General features: G+C 43.7%; 2 protein-coding genes across 2 annotated transcripts in view; one reads left to right on the top strand and one right to left on the bottom strand.

Moving 5' to 3' along the window:
- The first annotated feature begins 1,586 nt into the window (after positions 1–1,586).
- PPP1R14D (protein phosphatase 1 regulatory inhibitor subunit 14D) lies at positions 1,587–14,706 on the top strand. The gene is made up of 4 exons (XM_059849457.1): positions 1,587–8,071; positions 12,135–12,230; positions 12,416–12,448; positions 14,462–14,706. The coding sequence occupies exons 1-4, from the start codon at positions 7,889–7,891 to the stop codon at positions 14,528–14,530; spliced, it is 381 nt and encodes a 126-aa protein (XP_059705440.1). The 5' UTR covers positions 1,587–7,888; the 3' UTR covers positions 14,531–14,706.
- Positions 14,611–15,668, bottom strand: part of ZFYVE19 (zinc finger FYVE-type containing 19) — an 18,487-nt gene continuing 17,429 nt past the window's right edge. Inside the window, exon 12 of the transcript XR_009486927.1 lies at positions 14,611–14,872. The gene's annotated coding sequence lies outside the window, so the exon portion shown is untranslated. The remainder of the gene's footprint in view (positions 14,873–15,668) is intronic.

Genomic DNA, 15,668 nt, shown 5'->3' with positions numbered 1-15,668 from the left:
CTGTAAACAGTCCTAAAACCCCTGGGCAAACTGCTCTTATCCCTCTGTCATTGTCCTTAGCAAGGCTGGGAGGGTTGGTAATTTGCTTGGACATTATTTATAATGAAATATTTCATCACTTAAAATAACAACAGCAAATCTGAGATGGCATTCCATGGTATGTCTTTGGAAAGAGTTGGTGAGCAGCAGCTATGCATCAAACAGCAGCTGGCTTTGTGGTTTGGGAGACCACTCTGGTGTCCAGGATTTCAATTCTTTCTGTTTCTTTCTGTAACTCTGATCCAGGATTTCTTGAGAGTCCTTAGAGACATGTTTCCTGCCTCCTGGCTGTAACAACCATGACAGGAGGTTAGTATTATGGGAATATAATTTTTCCTTACCTCTAATGACTTTCTATGGCCTAATGTTGACATTTGTGTAGTACTGGCATCTGTTAGGAAAAAGGAATTGCTTCAATCTGGCAGTGGTAAAGTATAAAATAAACCTTGAAAATGAACAGTGAAAACATGAATATCTGCAGAGCAAAGAGATGTTTTCTTTCCTCACTGACTTTATGAGTCTTTGTCAGAAGAAGCATGGGTGTCTCCCACCCCATTTATAAACCAGATCTTTTGGACTTGCCTGCAGACCATGCAAGCAGTAAAGGGGGAGCTGACCTTGCTTATTTTGTTGTATTTGGACATCTAAATATATGCAGGAAAAATAAAAATGGCAACAAGGTTGTCCCCTTCTTCTGTTCTGCACTGCCTGAGATGTTCTGCTGGGAACTCTCTCTTGCGTTAAACCTGGAATAGATTTTTCCTGGATAAATATTCAAAGCCTTCAGAGTGGAACCAGGGAAGGCTCAGTGCAGTTCTCTGACACAGGAGCAGGGAGCAGATGGTCCCATGGCAAACCAGTGACTGTGTTTGGATATCCCCACTGGCAGAATTGTGCCTAAACGCTGCAGTTTGGTATTTTTGTCTCACTGGCAAAAAGTTAATTTCACTATTGCCTCAGCAAAAGTGTTGTGTTACATGTCAGAAGGACATGATATCTCTTCTGCTTGTGCCAGACAATATAGGAGTAATGTAATTCCTACAAACACAGAACTGTGAGGATTCATTGATTAGCATCTTTAGTGTCTCCCCCCACTTTAAAAAAATATTTATGAAAGGATGAGCCCCTTCATAAGAGGGTGAAGCTTAGCCTTTAGAATTGGTGTTTTTATCGGCTTTTACTCTTAGCAGAAGGCTGTGCTAAGTTCTGCTGCAAGGTTTTCAGCTGTTCACCCTAACTGTCTTTATAGTCACTTCATACTTAGTTTTATTCAGTATATTCAGTAACAGTAGCACAGTTTCTAAATATGCCCAGTTTATTCTGGAGGAATTCAGTAATTAAAATTTTAATTGAGATTGGGCCCAAGATCAAGGACTTCTACTAGGAGCCCCTCTCTGCGGCAGCAGCTCTTCTTCCCACTCAGTAACTCAATTTTTGCTCTCCTAACCTCAAAATCCCATTACAGACCTCATCTCCTGCAAAATGAATAAATTCCCACAGCTTCAGCTGAGACATGTATTATTCATGTTAGCATGAAGGGAAAGTAGGGTGTGTGATTTTACAACTTGGGAGTGTTTTTAAGGGGTCCTGATACCGTGAGTCATTGTTAACTTTTGTCTGTCTTTGAAATGTCTGCTCTCAGTCTGGAAAGAACTATTCCGACAATGACTCAGGGGGGTAAATCACATATAGTTTAATATTTGACTAAGATTAAAAGAGGTCTTAGACATGCATGCCTTGTAACAATTGCTGTGCTGGAGCCTCTATCCCCTGCCTTCTTTCTGTGTTCTTGAGACCACAGCACATTTGGTAGCTGGATGCTCACCTTCCAGGTGGAAGTGACTCCAACAGGCAGAAAAATAAGGAAGCCTTGGTTCAGGTTTCCCTTTGCCCCGCTGTGCAGCCCAGCTCCATGGCATCATCATCTGCAATGACTTCCTCACAGCAGCTTGTCCCACCGGCTGCTGCAGATGAATCCATTCTGCTGTGTTTAACCTGGGAACCGCTCCATGTGTAATTAGCACTTGGGAGACAGGTTTGCTTGCTTGTTTTGTTGTATTTGCCTCAGGTTAAACCTCCTGGTGTGGTTTAGGGGTGAGACCCGGATGCAAGGGATGGCACAAAGATGTGGCAAAGGAAGGAGACAGGAAGGGATCTCATCAGGCTATGACTAACCACTGGTGCTGTGGAACAAAGCAGGAGAAAGGATGACAGCCTGCTGAGTCCTCCTGAGAGCCATTTGCATTGCATCGGGGTAGCTTTGGGGAAGGCAGTTACAATGAGAGTATTTTGTTTCTTTGGGGATGCTCTTGTCTACGGTTTCATGGCATTGGTTTCTATTTTAATGTTGCTGGTCAAGGTAAACCCTTAAAGGCAGGAGCAATGGGAAAGGAAGAAGTGGAAACAGTGTCTAGACTGGTTACGCCAAGAAAACATTTGCATTTTTGCCCTGTGTGTGCTAGGCTTTTACAGGGAGATAGGTATGGAAATGTGAAGCAAAGAACCTTCAGTTTGCAGGAACTAGAAGAAACTTACATTTCCCACTGAAGTTCTCACAACTTGATCTGTTCTTCATTGAGCCTGCGGGTGGAACAGGATTGGCCATAGGGTTCCCTATAGGCTCTCTTCCATTACATCCTACAGCAACTGAGTCCCCAGAAATCTTCTTTAACACCTTCAGGCCAGCTGCCAGTGCCTCCTGGGAAAGTCTGCTCTCCCCTCTGCTTGTAGATGGCAATTTCCCTGCAGGTGTGATGAGTACAGTCCCTGCAAATGGAATGGTACCCTTTCAAGGGGACTGGGTCATAATGAACTTATTGGTGCAAGAGCTGTACAACCTCTGCAAGCCTACAATGTTGAAAGCAGGCTGGAAAAAAGGAAGATCCCCTTCAACTATTCAGTTTGAATGGTACTTTTGTTGTCTCCAGCTCCACCATTCAAAGACTTGCTGAAACTTCCGTGTTACATGAAAACATTGATCATGCTATGAGTGTTTCAGACCTCTTCCTCTAGCGAAACAGCAGTGTAATGAGGGAGAGGAACAACCAAGAGGGAAAGAAGAAAAAAACAACATGGGCAGGTTTTCAAAGATCTCCAAACAATTATTTTGGCATCTAATTCATGTTTCACCTAAGTACTCAAGGGGAAGGGAGTCTTCTTCCTCAGTTGAGATGCTTACTCAACCTCCTGCCTCCAGCCAGTCTGTTGATGGACACAGACAAGGAAAACTGGTGTGCCAAAGGAGTAGGTACAGCTATTTCTCACTTATCCTTCTGAACTGCTGATGAGACATCAGCCTTTATGCTTCACTTGACTGCCAGTTACTGAGGCCAGAGGAAGGGCAGGTGGGCAGACCAGCTCACCTGACCTCTTTATTGCTGAGACCTCTCTGTTCTCTGAGACAGTGTCAAATGTGCAATTTGGGTCAATCAGTCAAATTGGGAAATGTTTTCCTCTGGCACTTGTCATTATTCCTTCCCAGTGCCATTTCAGTGCCTTATGAAAGGTGGGCCTGTCAGGAGAAAGGAATAAGGCTGATTACTGACGCCTGGCTGAAGAGTGTAGTGGCTTCTCATCCTGTGCTGATGGGAAGGTGGTAGTACTTCTCAGGTGAAGCTGGGGACTATGTGAGCTGGATATCCCTTTCTGCTTCCCTACATCTCCAGAAGTTGAGGGTGAGTGATGATGTGTTCTCCTCCTGCTCACTAGAACTCTGGGGCAATGCTTTTTGGTTTCCATGCTCCCATGGAGACACTGAAAAATAAAGTGGATGATGGACATCAAGGTGCTGGGTGTACTGGGGTTGCTCACCTAGGGCTCTGGATTTTTTGAATCTCCAGTCCTGGTTACTCTGTCTTCTTGCACAACATTTTTTCTGTGCCAATTCCTGTTCCCAGGAAGGAACAGAACCTCTTTACCTTGTGGTGTCACTGTAGTATTGATACAGTCACCTCTGCTGGCTTCTCTGGTTTAATTTGTGTTAACTATCCCACCTGCAACCACAGGGAAAGTGATTATTTTCTAAAGCAGGTGGAGAGTGGCTTCTGCTGTCTCAAAGGGAAACGTTCCTCACTAGGCTGGGACTCAAGGCAAAGGGCCAACCTGGTTCTGTGGAAAGATGAGCTGGGGCCCTGCTGAATTATTAAGCACACACCAGAGTCATCAGCTCAGGAAGAAAGAGAAGCACCAGCTTAGGTCACAGGTGTGGGATGGAGATTACTAGCTTCAAGAACAGAGGAGTGTAACTGGATCTGACTCATGCCCTTGGATACTCTGCTGCCTGGATCAATATCACAGCTGTTTGGTACTGTGATGCCTATGCTCAGCTTGGTTTGGTGGCCCTCTCTGGCACCACAGACAGCCTTAAAAGTCCAGCTCCACAGTACTGAATCCTCCCCTCCTTTCAGAGGCACCTCACTTTTAGGGTAGGCCTGGAGGATCAGCACCCCCAGGTCACACACACAGAAACCGAGGCATAGTGTTTCTTTCAGTCTAACAGTTCAAATATGTTGGCCATGTTTAAACTCCCTTGTTCACCAACATAAATGATATACAGATTTGAAGAGAAGATGATCACAAGCAGGTGCAGCAGGAGGTCCATTGGAGCTTACGTGTGCACAGCTCTTGTGAAAAAACAGATTGTCTGATTAGATGTCTTAGTTGCCCAAGTATGTGTGTTCACTCCAGAAATTTTGTCCATGTTGTATGTCTGAGGCTATAGGGAGAGATAACTAGGCTGAAAATAAGATTCCGTCTCCTAGCCATGCCTGAGATCTCTGAGATTCTGTCCAAACAAAATGGTGAATGTCTTTTTGTCCCTTTGGCCATGTGAATCTGCTGTGATGCAAGCAAGGGACAGCACAGGGTGTGGCACTGTGAAGGAAGTCTTGGAGCTGTGTTTGTTTTGGTGGCAGCTGGCATTTACCAGCACTGGCAGGTGGCTGGTGCACCCATGGGAGATGCTGCCTCATTCAAGGGGACAATATCCCCTACCTTGAATGAGGCACCCAGTCCTGTTCCTGCAGGAACTTCTGCCACACCCACTGATCTTGCACTGCTTTTGCTTCTTCTTGCTTTAATCATAGATTAAAACATTTTATTGCTGCAGGAAGCCTACTTTATCAGCAAACATTTGTTTCTATATTGCCACCTTCTTATTACAACAAATTCATGACTCAGCTGAAATAAGCCAAAGCAGTAGGATGAACATCCTGTAATCTGGCTCAATTTGGCTTGCAGCTTTCCTGAGTGGGCCTCTGACATCATCCCCTGAATGTCTTGTTCAGCTGTAGGGTGGCACTGATGGACCAGCAGGAGGGCTTGTGCCCCTTCTTTGTTACTTTGCTGATGGAGTACAGGTCGTGGGGTGAGTCTGTTACTCAGAGAACAGGCCTGTGGACCTTTTCAGATGTGGCATCTCAGCTCTAATGAGGTTACAACTTAACAGAAGTTCAAGCTATTTGAAGAGCCACTAGAGCAGGTTATGTTCCCTTTTCCCTCATTTTCAAGGCTCTCCTGTGACTTCTGGATCCTCTGCTTCATAAATTCAACCATACTGGCAGAATATTAACAGGGCAAACCCTACCCTTCATGTAGAGTTTAACTAAACTGCTCAAGAGCACCAGAGTTAGCACAGGGGATGGAAGAAACGGGCTTCCCTGCCAGCCCTTCAGCTGCTGCAGACATCTGAGTGACTCAGAGATAACAAGTAGCTTTTCCTTTAAGTCTGGTCCTCTTTCTCTGCTCTTAATGCCAGCCTCTCTGGAGATTCTTGGAACCAAATAAGTGCAGTTTCCCCCCTCTTTTCCCCCTTCAAATATGTCAGTCCTTGGACACCAAAATAGAGCACTTCTATTTGGAAGCAGGAATTTATCACCTGAATGTGTGTCCTTTGGTCCAGACTTACCTTGTGAATACCTGCCCATTTTAGGCCATATTAACCTTTGAAAAGTCAATAGTTGTAAAGGCATTATAAGTTGTTCAATAGGTTTTACGAGGTTTCCACTAGTTAAGAATCTCTGAAGAATCTGCACTCACTAAGTATGCTACAAGCCTCTCAACACAGATTTTTCTGTGTAACTTTGATCTAAATAAGGAAGTTTTAGGAGTGGAATTAGGGCAGGGATACAGCCAAGCAGTGAGAAAAAATGGGTAAAGCTGCTAAAATTAAAGCTAACAGTAGTCTTCTGAATAGAAAATTTAGGCTGCGAGAGAAACAGAGGAGATAATATCACTTTCAGGCATACTTTAACATTTTATTCTTCATGCATGTGAAAGCAAATTGCAGAATTTCCCATCTGAAAAGGATTAAAAAAATTATTGTTATTTTTTCACTCACATTAAGGATGAAAAGGGCTGTAATGGCCCTGCTCTTTTTTCTACTACCCTGTGTGCAAGATTTTGCTGGCTGCCTGTACCATCATCCCTCTGGGTACAGAACTGTGCCAGGGGTACTGGGCAAGCTTTTGAGAGACCAGCCCCTCTGCAGACTGCCTCATGCTGCCTGGCAGCACCTTGCAGCGGGAGAGGGATCAGTTGCTTTTCCTTTGGCTTCTCTAGCTCTTGGCCTCCAAACAGGAAATACCTTGGCTCCTGGCAGCAGAGGCTTACTTGCTTTTTCCACATGAATCATGAGACTGGAGGTGCTTGATCTGCTTCAGGACGGAGGGTCTCGGATGGTTTGTCCATGTGGTGGGGCAGCTCCCTGGGCAGGCTGCTGGAGGGCTCTGGGAACAGATGGATAAAGAGGTGTTCTGGCACCCTGTAATCACAGCCAGCCTGATTTCTGTTCCTCTGAACGGAACAGCAGTGTGCACTTCTCACACATATTCTTCCAAATGTCTTAGGGCAATAATGCTGCAGACCTTTAACCAATTGGAGAGGAACTGTAAACCAAGCATTGATAATATATAGAGGGATAGCCATTTATGATGCCTCAGCAGGTGAACCTGTTTACCATGAATACTCTTCTGTGGGAAGGAGATGGTGCTATATCCCTAGTGAGGTCTTCCCCTGCAGTGCCATCACATCAAATACTGTACTTTTTTGAGTGAAGATATGTTCTTTTATCCCAGAATTTCCTTGCTCAAATAATTTCAAATTCATGTCACTGGGATTTCTACAGAAATTTCTGGGAGAGCTGGAGTTAACTTAAGAGAATATAGAACAAAAAATGGAACTGCTGAGCTCAACTTTGGGTTGCAGTGTCATTTCCTGACCTCCTGCTGTAAAATAATGAATGAACTGCTTGATTCTAGACCACTTCTTATCTGTGCTGCATCCAGTGTTTTAGCTGGAAAATCCCAAACATAACATTGCGAAGGCAGCTAAACCCTGTAGCTACAGGCAGTTTCCTGAATATGAACTGCAGCAGGATTCAATGCATTATGTATGGATCAGCCCTCTGGAATTGCACATGCATGTAAGTTATGCCTGTAGGAAAACAGTAATTTTAAACCTCCTTCTTCCCCACCTCTTGGACCTCACTTGTGTTAAATATTAACAAACATGGTTCATCAGTTCCCTGGTTCACTTGGCTTCTTTTAACAACAGATGTTATTACAACAACTCTGCCTACCTCCCTGCTCCTGTCAGCACAGCTGATGGTGAAACCCAAGAGTCTGCAGCTGTAACTCAGCCTGCAGAGCCTGGCTGCTGCCCCAGCCCTGTGGCCACCCCTAACTCTCTCCCTAGGATCACCAATGCCTCCCACCCTTGGTGCCTTTAACTAGCTTGTGCTGGGAAAGGAAGCACTGGTTGCAGAGAGGCTTTGGTTAAAGGAGACAGAGAAAAGGTGGGAGGGAGCCCAGAGGAAGGTGAGCTCCTGCTGTCAGAGGAGGAGGCAGTGAGGATGGCCAGCAACTCCAGTGCACTGCCCCGGGTGACTTTCCAGACGCCAGAGAAACCTGGGGAGGAATCATCACACAGGAAACTGGGCAAGCTGACCATAAAGTACAACCGCAAAGACCTACAGCGCTGGCTAGACCTGGAGGAATGGATCAACGCCCAGCTGCAGGAGCTGTACCAATGCCGGGTGAGTAGCTGGGGCACACGAACCACTTGCATGTCAGGTGAATGGATCTAGAGGCCTTGTGTGCTGGCACAGAGGTTTGCTTGCTCCATTTCACTGGAAACAGTTCCTTGTCTTCAACTCCCAGCAGGTATCTCCATGCCCCTCTGCAGCACTCTGACTGGTGTGTCGGCAGGCAGGGAAGCTTGTGCTGATGCAATCCAACTGGCTTTGAACTGCCTGGAGTTGCACCCACTGAGGGGGTGTAGCTGTTGCTCAGCATGAGTAGCGCAGCCTAGAGAGATGTATAAACCCAGGATGATTCTTGTTGCTGAACTCCATGTGATGAGTGGCTTTGCAGTGAGCAGTATCCAGGCTAGGTGGGTTAGAGTGGTCAGTGTATCCCTGTTCCTTTTTCATGCAACAGTGAGGCTCTACCTGCTGTTTGAATGAGACATTTTGGAATGTGCTGTATCTGTAACTGCAGAATCTGGACACATTACTGGCAACAGGAAAGATTGGGAAAAAACCTCTTTGCTCAAATGTATAGATCTTATGCCTCCATCTTCACCAATCCCCAGAGCTGTCTCCCTTGCCTGAGCTTCCCTTTGCACCAGGAACAGTCCCTTCCAAATTCTTCCTGCCTGCCTGAGAGCTGTCCCAGTAGGAGAGATCCTGAGTGCCTACAGCACCTGAATGGAACAGGTCCTTACTTCAGCTGTTGCATTTTTTCATGGGGTTAGTGACATTCAAGTTCCATCACTACCTGGGTATATTGAAATTTTAACCCTGTACTATCGCTTCTATTCCTCTGTCCTTAGATGTATAAGAGTTATATGCTGGGTGCTTTCAGAAGCAATACTGTTCTTCTGTGTTTGAGATAATCCTTTGGAGTGCGGTACAGTAAAAGATGAAAGGCTTTTCCTCATTGTACATCATGATCTTAAACACATTTAAATAGCTTGATTAAGGATTTTGCTTTTCTCTCTAGGGCAGTGGCTGACACAGTAAGAGAACACATCTTTCTTGACTCACAGAGAATCTCCATCTTCAGCAGATGACACAGATGGGTTTAACAAATTCTGTAAAACCACTTATTTATGTCCTGGATGGGGATGGACTAAAGATACTGCCAGGCCCTTTCTGCCCTGTGTTCTGTATTTACACCCCAGTGCAGTGTTAAGCACAGTTTTGAGATGCAAGGAAATAGGAGTTGATGATTTTTTAGAGTCTTCTGCTCTGAGCATCAGCAGTTTCAAATTGCAATCAACACTGAAGTGGACATGTTAGAACAGGTCATGAATGGTGGGTTTCGTGTTACTTGCTATGATGGTAAGAGAAATTTTTCCCTGCTCAGGCTGATTTTCTGGGCCTGAGAGCTACAGAATGATGTCACCTTCACAGCTGAAGACCCAGACTTCAGGAACTGCTTCTAAGTCTATCTTTATTGTTATTGCTGTGGTTTTTATTATTATAATCATTATTATAATAATTCTCTGTGTGACTTTCTGTGTGATTGTGTATTTGATATTTGTGTGGGAATGTGCCAGATTCTTGTGCCATGTTGGGAGATAAGAATAGTTCATTTCTGTTTTAATTTATGCCTTATGCAAAGAACAGGCAGAAAACAAATATGGAGAAAAAGGTCCTGCCTTCTGCTGCAAATGCATGGCTCCTCTGAAAATTAGTACATTACTGCTTCTGTTCTGTTAACTGGTTTAGATTTCCTAAACACAGCTTGCTCAGTAAAAAGGACTAATCTCCTAAAGTTAGTTGTGAATTTCCAGTTGTTTTCTATAGCTTATTAAAATGATAGTAAGAAATTCTCAGCTGTATCTTAGGCCTCTTGATAATGAATTTTGAAACATTATACAGTGCACATGGGAGCAGAAGTTATCAGCAGACCCAGTCAGGCAAAATTAAGTGTGTCAGCAAAGTGCTAGCATGGTAGTCCTAGTGAGTGAAAGCTGTTCAGAAGAGTGGCAGTGACAATATTGCTTCCCAACCATTCCTGCACTGGCATTTAAAGGACCATCCCCTGGAGTAGGTAGCTCAGTTCAGAGTCCTTTTCCTGACTGTTGAAATAAGCAAGGAGAATGGCTGCTGCTTTGAGTAACAGAACATCTTGCCCTTTGGAGAATTACTGCAGTTTTGAGGAGTTAGATTTTTGTCACTTTTTTTTCCGAGACCGACAAGAAGCACTTGGTATGACCAGCAACATGACCCAAGATGGGGTCATCCATGTGCTATTCTTACTTGCTGAAGTGTACAGAGACAGACCTTTACACTTCAAAGTCAGTTTATGTTCAGTTCTGTTTTCCAGAGAATTATAGCTGTTTGCTGTCATCAGAGCAGATGCCCAAAGGGGATTCATTTTCCCTACTGCAAAATCCCAGCAGGCACAAGTGAGAAACCCAGCCATGCCCTTACAGGAACAGATTGCCAGTGCATTGCCCTTGCTAGTATTTCTTCAGCAAAACAGATTTCCCTGCTTCCTGATGTATCCAGGCCAGCATAAGAGATTTGCTACAAGGAACTACATAACATAATGCTGTGCCAGGTCAGAGACTGTTAACAGGATCTCTTCAAATACATACATGGGCCACAGTAAATTACTTGTAATCACAGAGATGCCCAGCAGGTCGTCCTGCTCTCCTCTGTGCATTGTGACAAGACTATTTAGTTGCCCTGCTTCTTTGAGCTTCCTTGTATCCATCAACTTCCACTACAATTGTCTCTTTGTTACTTCTTATTTTGCTCCACCTGCCCTTGGCAGTGCACAGTTCCTGGGTGTCTTCCAGAGATTCAAATGACAGCAAGGTTAGCTCAAACATCATCTCCTGATGCAGGGAATGCTATGATGTTTACTGTCACAAGGCTTTTTAGCAACAAAACTAAGACTGATTTTAAAGATGATTCCTTGCATATGGAATCCAGAAAAGCATCCACACTAGGACTAAAAACCACAGGGATTTCATACCCTATCTCACCCTCCCAGCCTACTTAGCTCCCTAACCAGAGAAAAAGTCAGAAAAAGTCACCTGTCTTCTAAAAAGTCACATGAAAACTATTACTTTTAAGAAGAAATACTGTGTGGGTCACAGAGCAATATATTTAACTCAGGTTTATTATTTATTCTTAAGTCAGCTGTGTATCAAAGTGAAACAAGGGCTTTCTACTTTCTCTCTGGCTTAGAATCAGTGACTGCTCAGGAAAAGTTTCTTTTTTTCCTGTAAGTATTGCCTTTAATGTTTAATGTTATACACATCCATAAATGCCACAACCTGGCAATCAGGAACTGTGCGGTTCACCCAGTATCCTTATTCTACTGATTACTATGTCAAAATATCTCTAGTGTTGTGTTGTGAAAGATTAATTTTGGAAATACACTGGAAAAACACAGGCTGCTTTCCATGCAGAGATTTGTGAAGCTAAAATGTGTCTGTGATTGAGTGAACAAATGTTTCCAACTAACACCCCCATGCAGTACAAGATTATCACTCGTCACCAAAACTTGGAGTCCCTCTTACATTAAAGGAGACTATTATATCCCTTTCATATCTATTAGAGAAAGCTGGCAAAATATTGTTAGGTCTTTCAACAGCATAATTTTCTCTCCATTACTGCCAAAAGCTTTAGTATAAATACAAAGTAGGTGAGTGTAATTAGTATAAAAACCCAAAAATCTCCTTCTATTATTTATGCCTCTCTAAGATTGAGCCTGTTAGAGTCCTGTTTGGTGAATTCTTCATAGATGAAGGGTGTCACAGGCTGGTATACATGGCACTGCTGTTTGATATTCTTGAAATGGTCTTCCAATGATGGATGATGATCCCAGAGCAGTGCAGTGGTTGGAAAAGATGAAGAATATGTATGTCAGGATGTGTGGCTGTAGCAGACACCACAAAGGGGCTGGAATCCATGTCCTCATTACAAGAACCTCCCTTTTTTGAGATGATTTATATCTTGACCTCAACTTTGCAGCATAGTTTTATTGTAACTCAGCTGCTTAGTTCTTTAAAGACGGTCTCTAGAGTTCTTAGAAGTCTGAAGGTTAATTAACTCTGGTGGCTTTTTTCCCTTTTAGCTAAGGGAAGAAACAGAGGCAGCAACTCCTGAACCACAAATTGATCTTGAAGATCTTCTGGAGGTCCCTAATGAAGAACAGAAAATAAAACTACAGGTCAGAGAGAGGGACTTGGTGATTTTAAGTTAGTGAAGTTCTCTTCATAAAGACTAGTGGCATGTGGGGTAGATAATAGGTGTTTGTAGTGTTGCATGATGCTTTCTTGTGCCTTCCTTTTTGTAGGGAGGGGAGAACTACATCAACTCATAAAATACTAAAATGCTGATTCCTTATTTTTTTAGGAAATCCTCCATGAGTGCTCCAGCCCCACAGAGGTGAGTGAGGCGCTATATAAATTTACATGTATACATGTTACACTGTTCTGTTACAGTGTCTTTGCTGCTGCTTGGCTGAGTAGCCAAGACACTACCAGGCTGCAGATTTATTTAATCATAATGGGAGGTGTTTGCCACTTTATTCTGTGATTGTAAAGTTACATATGCACATGAATGAGCTGAAGGCAGAGCGCTACAATAAATAAGAAAATATGCTTTACAATCAGAGGAAGTTCTTTCCATGTTTCAGACATCCTAAGCTGATCAGTCTGAGCTGCTATTTGATCCTCAGTGTAGAAAAGCCATAGACAGTGACATAGCTCACATAACCATTTTTTACACTGTTAACTGAATGCATTCTTAGCTTAAAACACTCTAGGGTTATGAATGACAAGGATGTAGAATGGTCCTTAGGTTGGACTGGGCAGATAACTGCTGAGCAGTGGCCATGTAGGTTAGTTTTAAACATGCATTTTTTTTTCCCCCATGTAACTTTGCAAGTTTTTACTTTGAATTAGACAGTTAATCCCACAATGTCCAGACAATTGGAGGCAATACTGTGTGCATGCACCACACAGGGTCCTTTGCTGCACTGCACACCTGTGCAAAATGTGGTCCCCATCACTGCTTCAGCCACGTGCACTGCTTGTGAAAATGCTGCTTGCACATTACCCATCAGACTCCGCGTGTTGTCAAGCCGATGTGGCTGTGCAGTGCTGAACATACAGGAAATGAGATGAATGCATGACTGAAATTCAATCACTGAATCAATATTAGTATCACTGAAATTAAACCGGGCGTTAGCAATCATCACAGATACTCTCCTAGCAGGGGTTTCAGCAAAGATGGCAATATGAAATAGTTTTCAGAGTGTCTGAATGTCAGATCTGAGGCAAGAATGTCACATTCCCAGAGCAGTAACTGAAGAGAGTTTGCTCTGCTAAGTCAGAAGCCAGGAAAGTGTCTTGTGGGCAGCACAGTACCTGCTGAATACAGATACTGCTGCCTTGTTGGCAAGAACACATACTTTCACCCTGGGGATCTTGAATCCAGTCCCCTTGAAAGATCACAGCAGTTTCACTGCAGAAGGCAGGCAAGAAACTGAAAGGACTGACTGAAAAGAAAGGTATGATCCTAGGCATTTACTTCCAGAGCATGTTGTAGCAACCTCTGATCACCCAAGTGAGGACGCTGGGCTTCCACACAGCACAAATGGTAACAAGCTGCAATACTTCCAGTGACCCTGCCTAATCACAAGAACATGTAGCCATGTCTTTGGGTGAGAAAGGCTGCACACCTCTTTATGGTGATGTTACTTGCCATGCAGAGGGTAAAGTTTGCACTAGTCACATTGCCTTCTGCTTGGAATAACCAGATAGGCCAGTTTAGTTCATAGTCCTTGGCTGTGTCAGCAAAGTAGTCGGGGTTTGTCTCCATTAACTGCTCATCTATCTGCTCTGCCTGTCCTCAACCCCTGGTCAACATTATCATTAGTCCTACTTGCTTTGCTCCACCTCTTCTCTGCCAGCCACTTCCTTGTAGAACTGGCACAGCTCCAGGATGGTTTGCAATTCACAACATGGAGCCCTACTGGTTCAACAAGAGGGACAGCTTGCTTTGCCCTAGATTGGGAGGGCAGCAGAAGTGGGCAGGAGGTTATGGTGGCAACAGGAAGCAGTAGAACCTAAAAGAGAACAACAGCATCCTGAGGTCATCTCACGGTGGGAAAAGCAGGTATCTGGGATAAGAAGGGTCAGGCTAGCTCCTGAGGAGAAAGTAAACATGGCTGTTCCAAAGGAGACAGGGAAAGGGGAGGAGCTTTTAGACCCTTCTCATCCATCACAAGGTCTCCTTTCCTATGCTAAAACATAGATTTGCTCAATATATGTCAAAATTCTGGTATCTGCTCAATGCGAGGGTGAATGTGGGAATGATGGAAACGCTACAGTACGCTTTGGGCTGGTGAGTGCTGGAATTAATACAACATCCTTCTTCAACCAACTCTTCTTGTAGGACTTCATCACAGAATTGCTTAGTCGATTGAGAGGTCTCCGAAGAGTCACCAATCCTCAGAAGAAATGACCTTGCTCACTTGGAAAACCCAGCTTTGGTTACAAGGAAACGTGTATCTTCCTGACAAAAACCAGGATCAGCAACAGAACTTCTGAGGATGTTTAGGATTTATTATTATTGAGAAGCTTCACCAAGTTTGTGAACTTTGTACCTATGGTTTGAAGTCTCCACTCCTTCCAGATCTACACACAGAGAGCTAGATTGTACATTTTCCTGATTCTTAAAGAGTGTGTTAACCTGAGGAACAGGACAAGATGTCCCTCCTTTAGATTCTTCTAGGAATTTCCATGCTGGCCAAGGAGCACTGAATACAATTCTCAGGAGCTCATCAAGACTTCTTTTTTTCATCCACTGCAAGGAAAACAAGGCATTGGTTATCACTCATTCATCAACATGGAAAATCAGCTGCTGTTAAGCTGCACCTCATTTCAGTCTGGCTTAAACCCAACTGTGATCTCCTGCCTGTTACTGGTGTACCTTACTCTACAGCATTGCACATACTTTGTAACTCTTACTAAGCCTCTGTTATTTATGAAGGTTGGACAGAAAATATATGATAGTTTGGGTGCACCTGGTCTACTTAAGGAGAAGTCTGTGAAACAGCTGCTCCAGCTAATGGCTATTTTTTTTCCATTTTGTGGAATTTAAGACTTAAATCTTACAAGCCTTTTCTAAAGGAACAAGGTCTGGGAGGAATGATTTTTCTCCTAGTTCAAAAACATGTTGGAAAAAGACTTATTTATATTAAAACAGAGAAAACCAGCCATGTGCTGCTTGATTTTGCTCTCTCTTTAGATTCTAAAGAAAAACTGAAGTAAAAAATACCTGCTCCCAACTTCCCTTCAAGGAGCATCTTGGAGCAAGTCTTTTGCAGACAGGTAGGTCTCACAAATGAGCAGTGAAGTAGGACACAGTACGTCACTGCACAAACTCTTCTGGCTACAACTAGTATTTGCCTGGAAAAATACAGAGGAAACTACATCCAGCCTCTCAGCAAGTCAGTAACTTGACACATGTGACTAGGAAATTAGACAGCAAATGGAGGCTGATTGCTTAGGCAGAGCGCTCTCACATTATGCCCGGTCCCTATGTTGATTCCTGCCCACAGCATCCCAAAAAATCACCTCCTCTCAACCAGGACACTCCA

Source organism: Haemorhous mexicanus, chromosome 6, assembly GCF_027477595.1.
Source record: "Haemorhous mexicanus isolate bHaeMex1 chromosome 6, bHaeMex1.pri, whole genome shotgun sequence".
Classification (NCBI taxonomy): Eukaryota; Metazoa; Chordata; class Aves; order Passeriformes; family Fringillidae; genus Haemorhous; species Haemorhous mexicanus.
Note: the sequence above shows the minus strand (reverse complement) of the source record. Positions and strands in the feature narration are given on the sequence as shown.

Bases quoted from the DNA above. Each gene is read 5' to 3' on its own strand.
- PPP1R14D (XM_059849457.1), top strand. From the start codon at position 7,889: ATGGCCAGCAACTCCAGTGCACTGCCCCGGGTGACTTTCCAGACGCCA. The intron at 12,231-12,415 runs GTCAGAGAGAGG...TTATTTTTTTAG, and splicing joins AACAGAAAATAAAACTACAG to GAAATCCTCCATGAGTGCTC. The intron at 12,449-14,461 runs GTGAGTGAGGCG...CTCTTCTTGTAG, and splicing joins AGTGCTCCAGCCCCACAGAG to GACTTCATCACAGAATTGCT.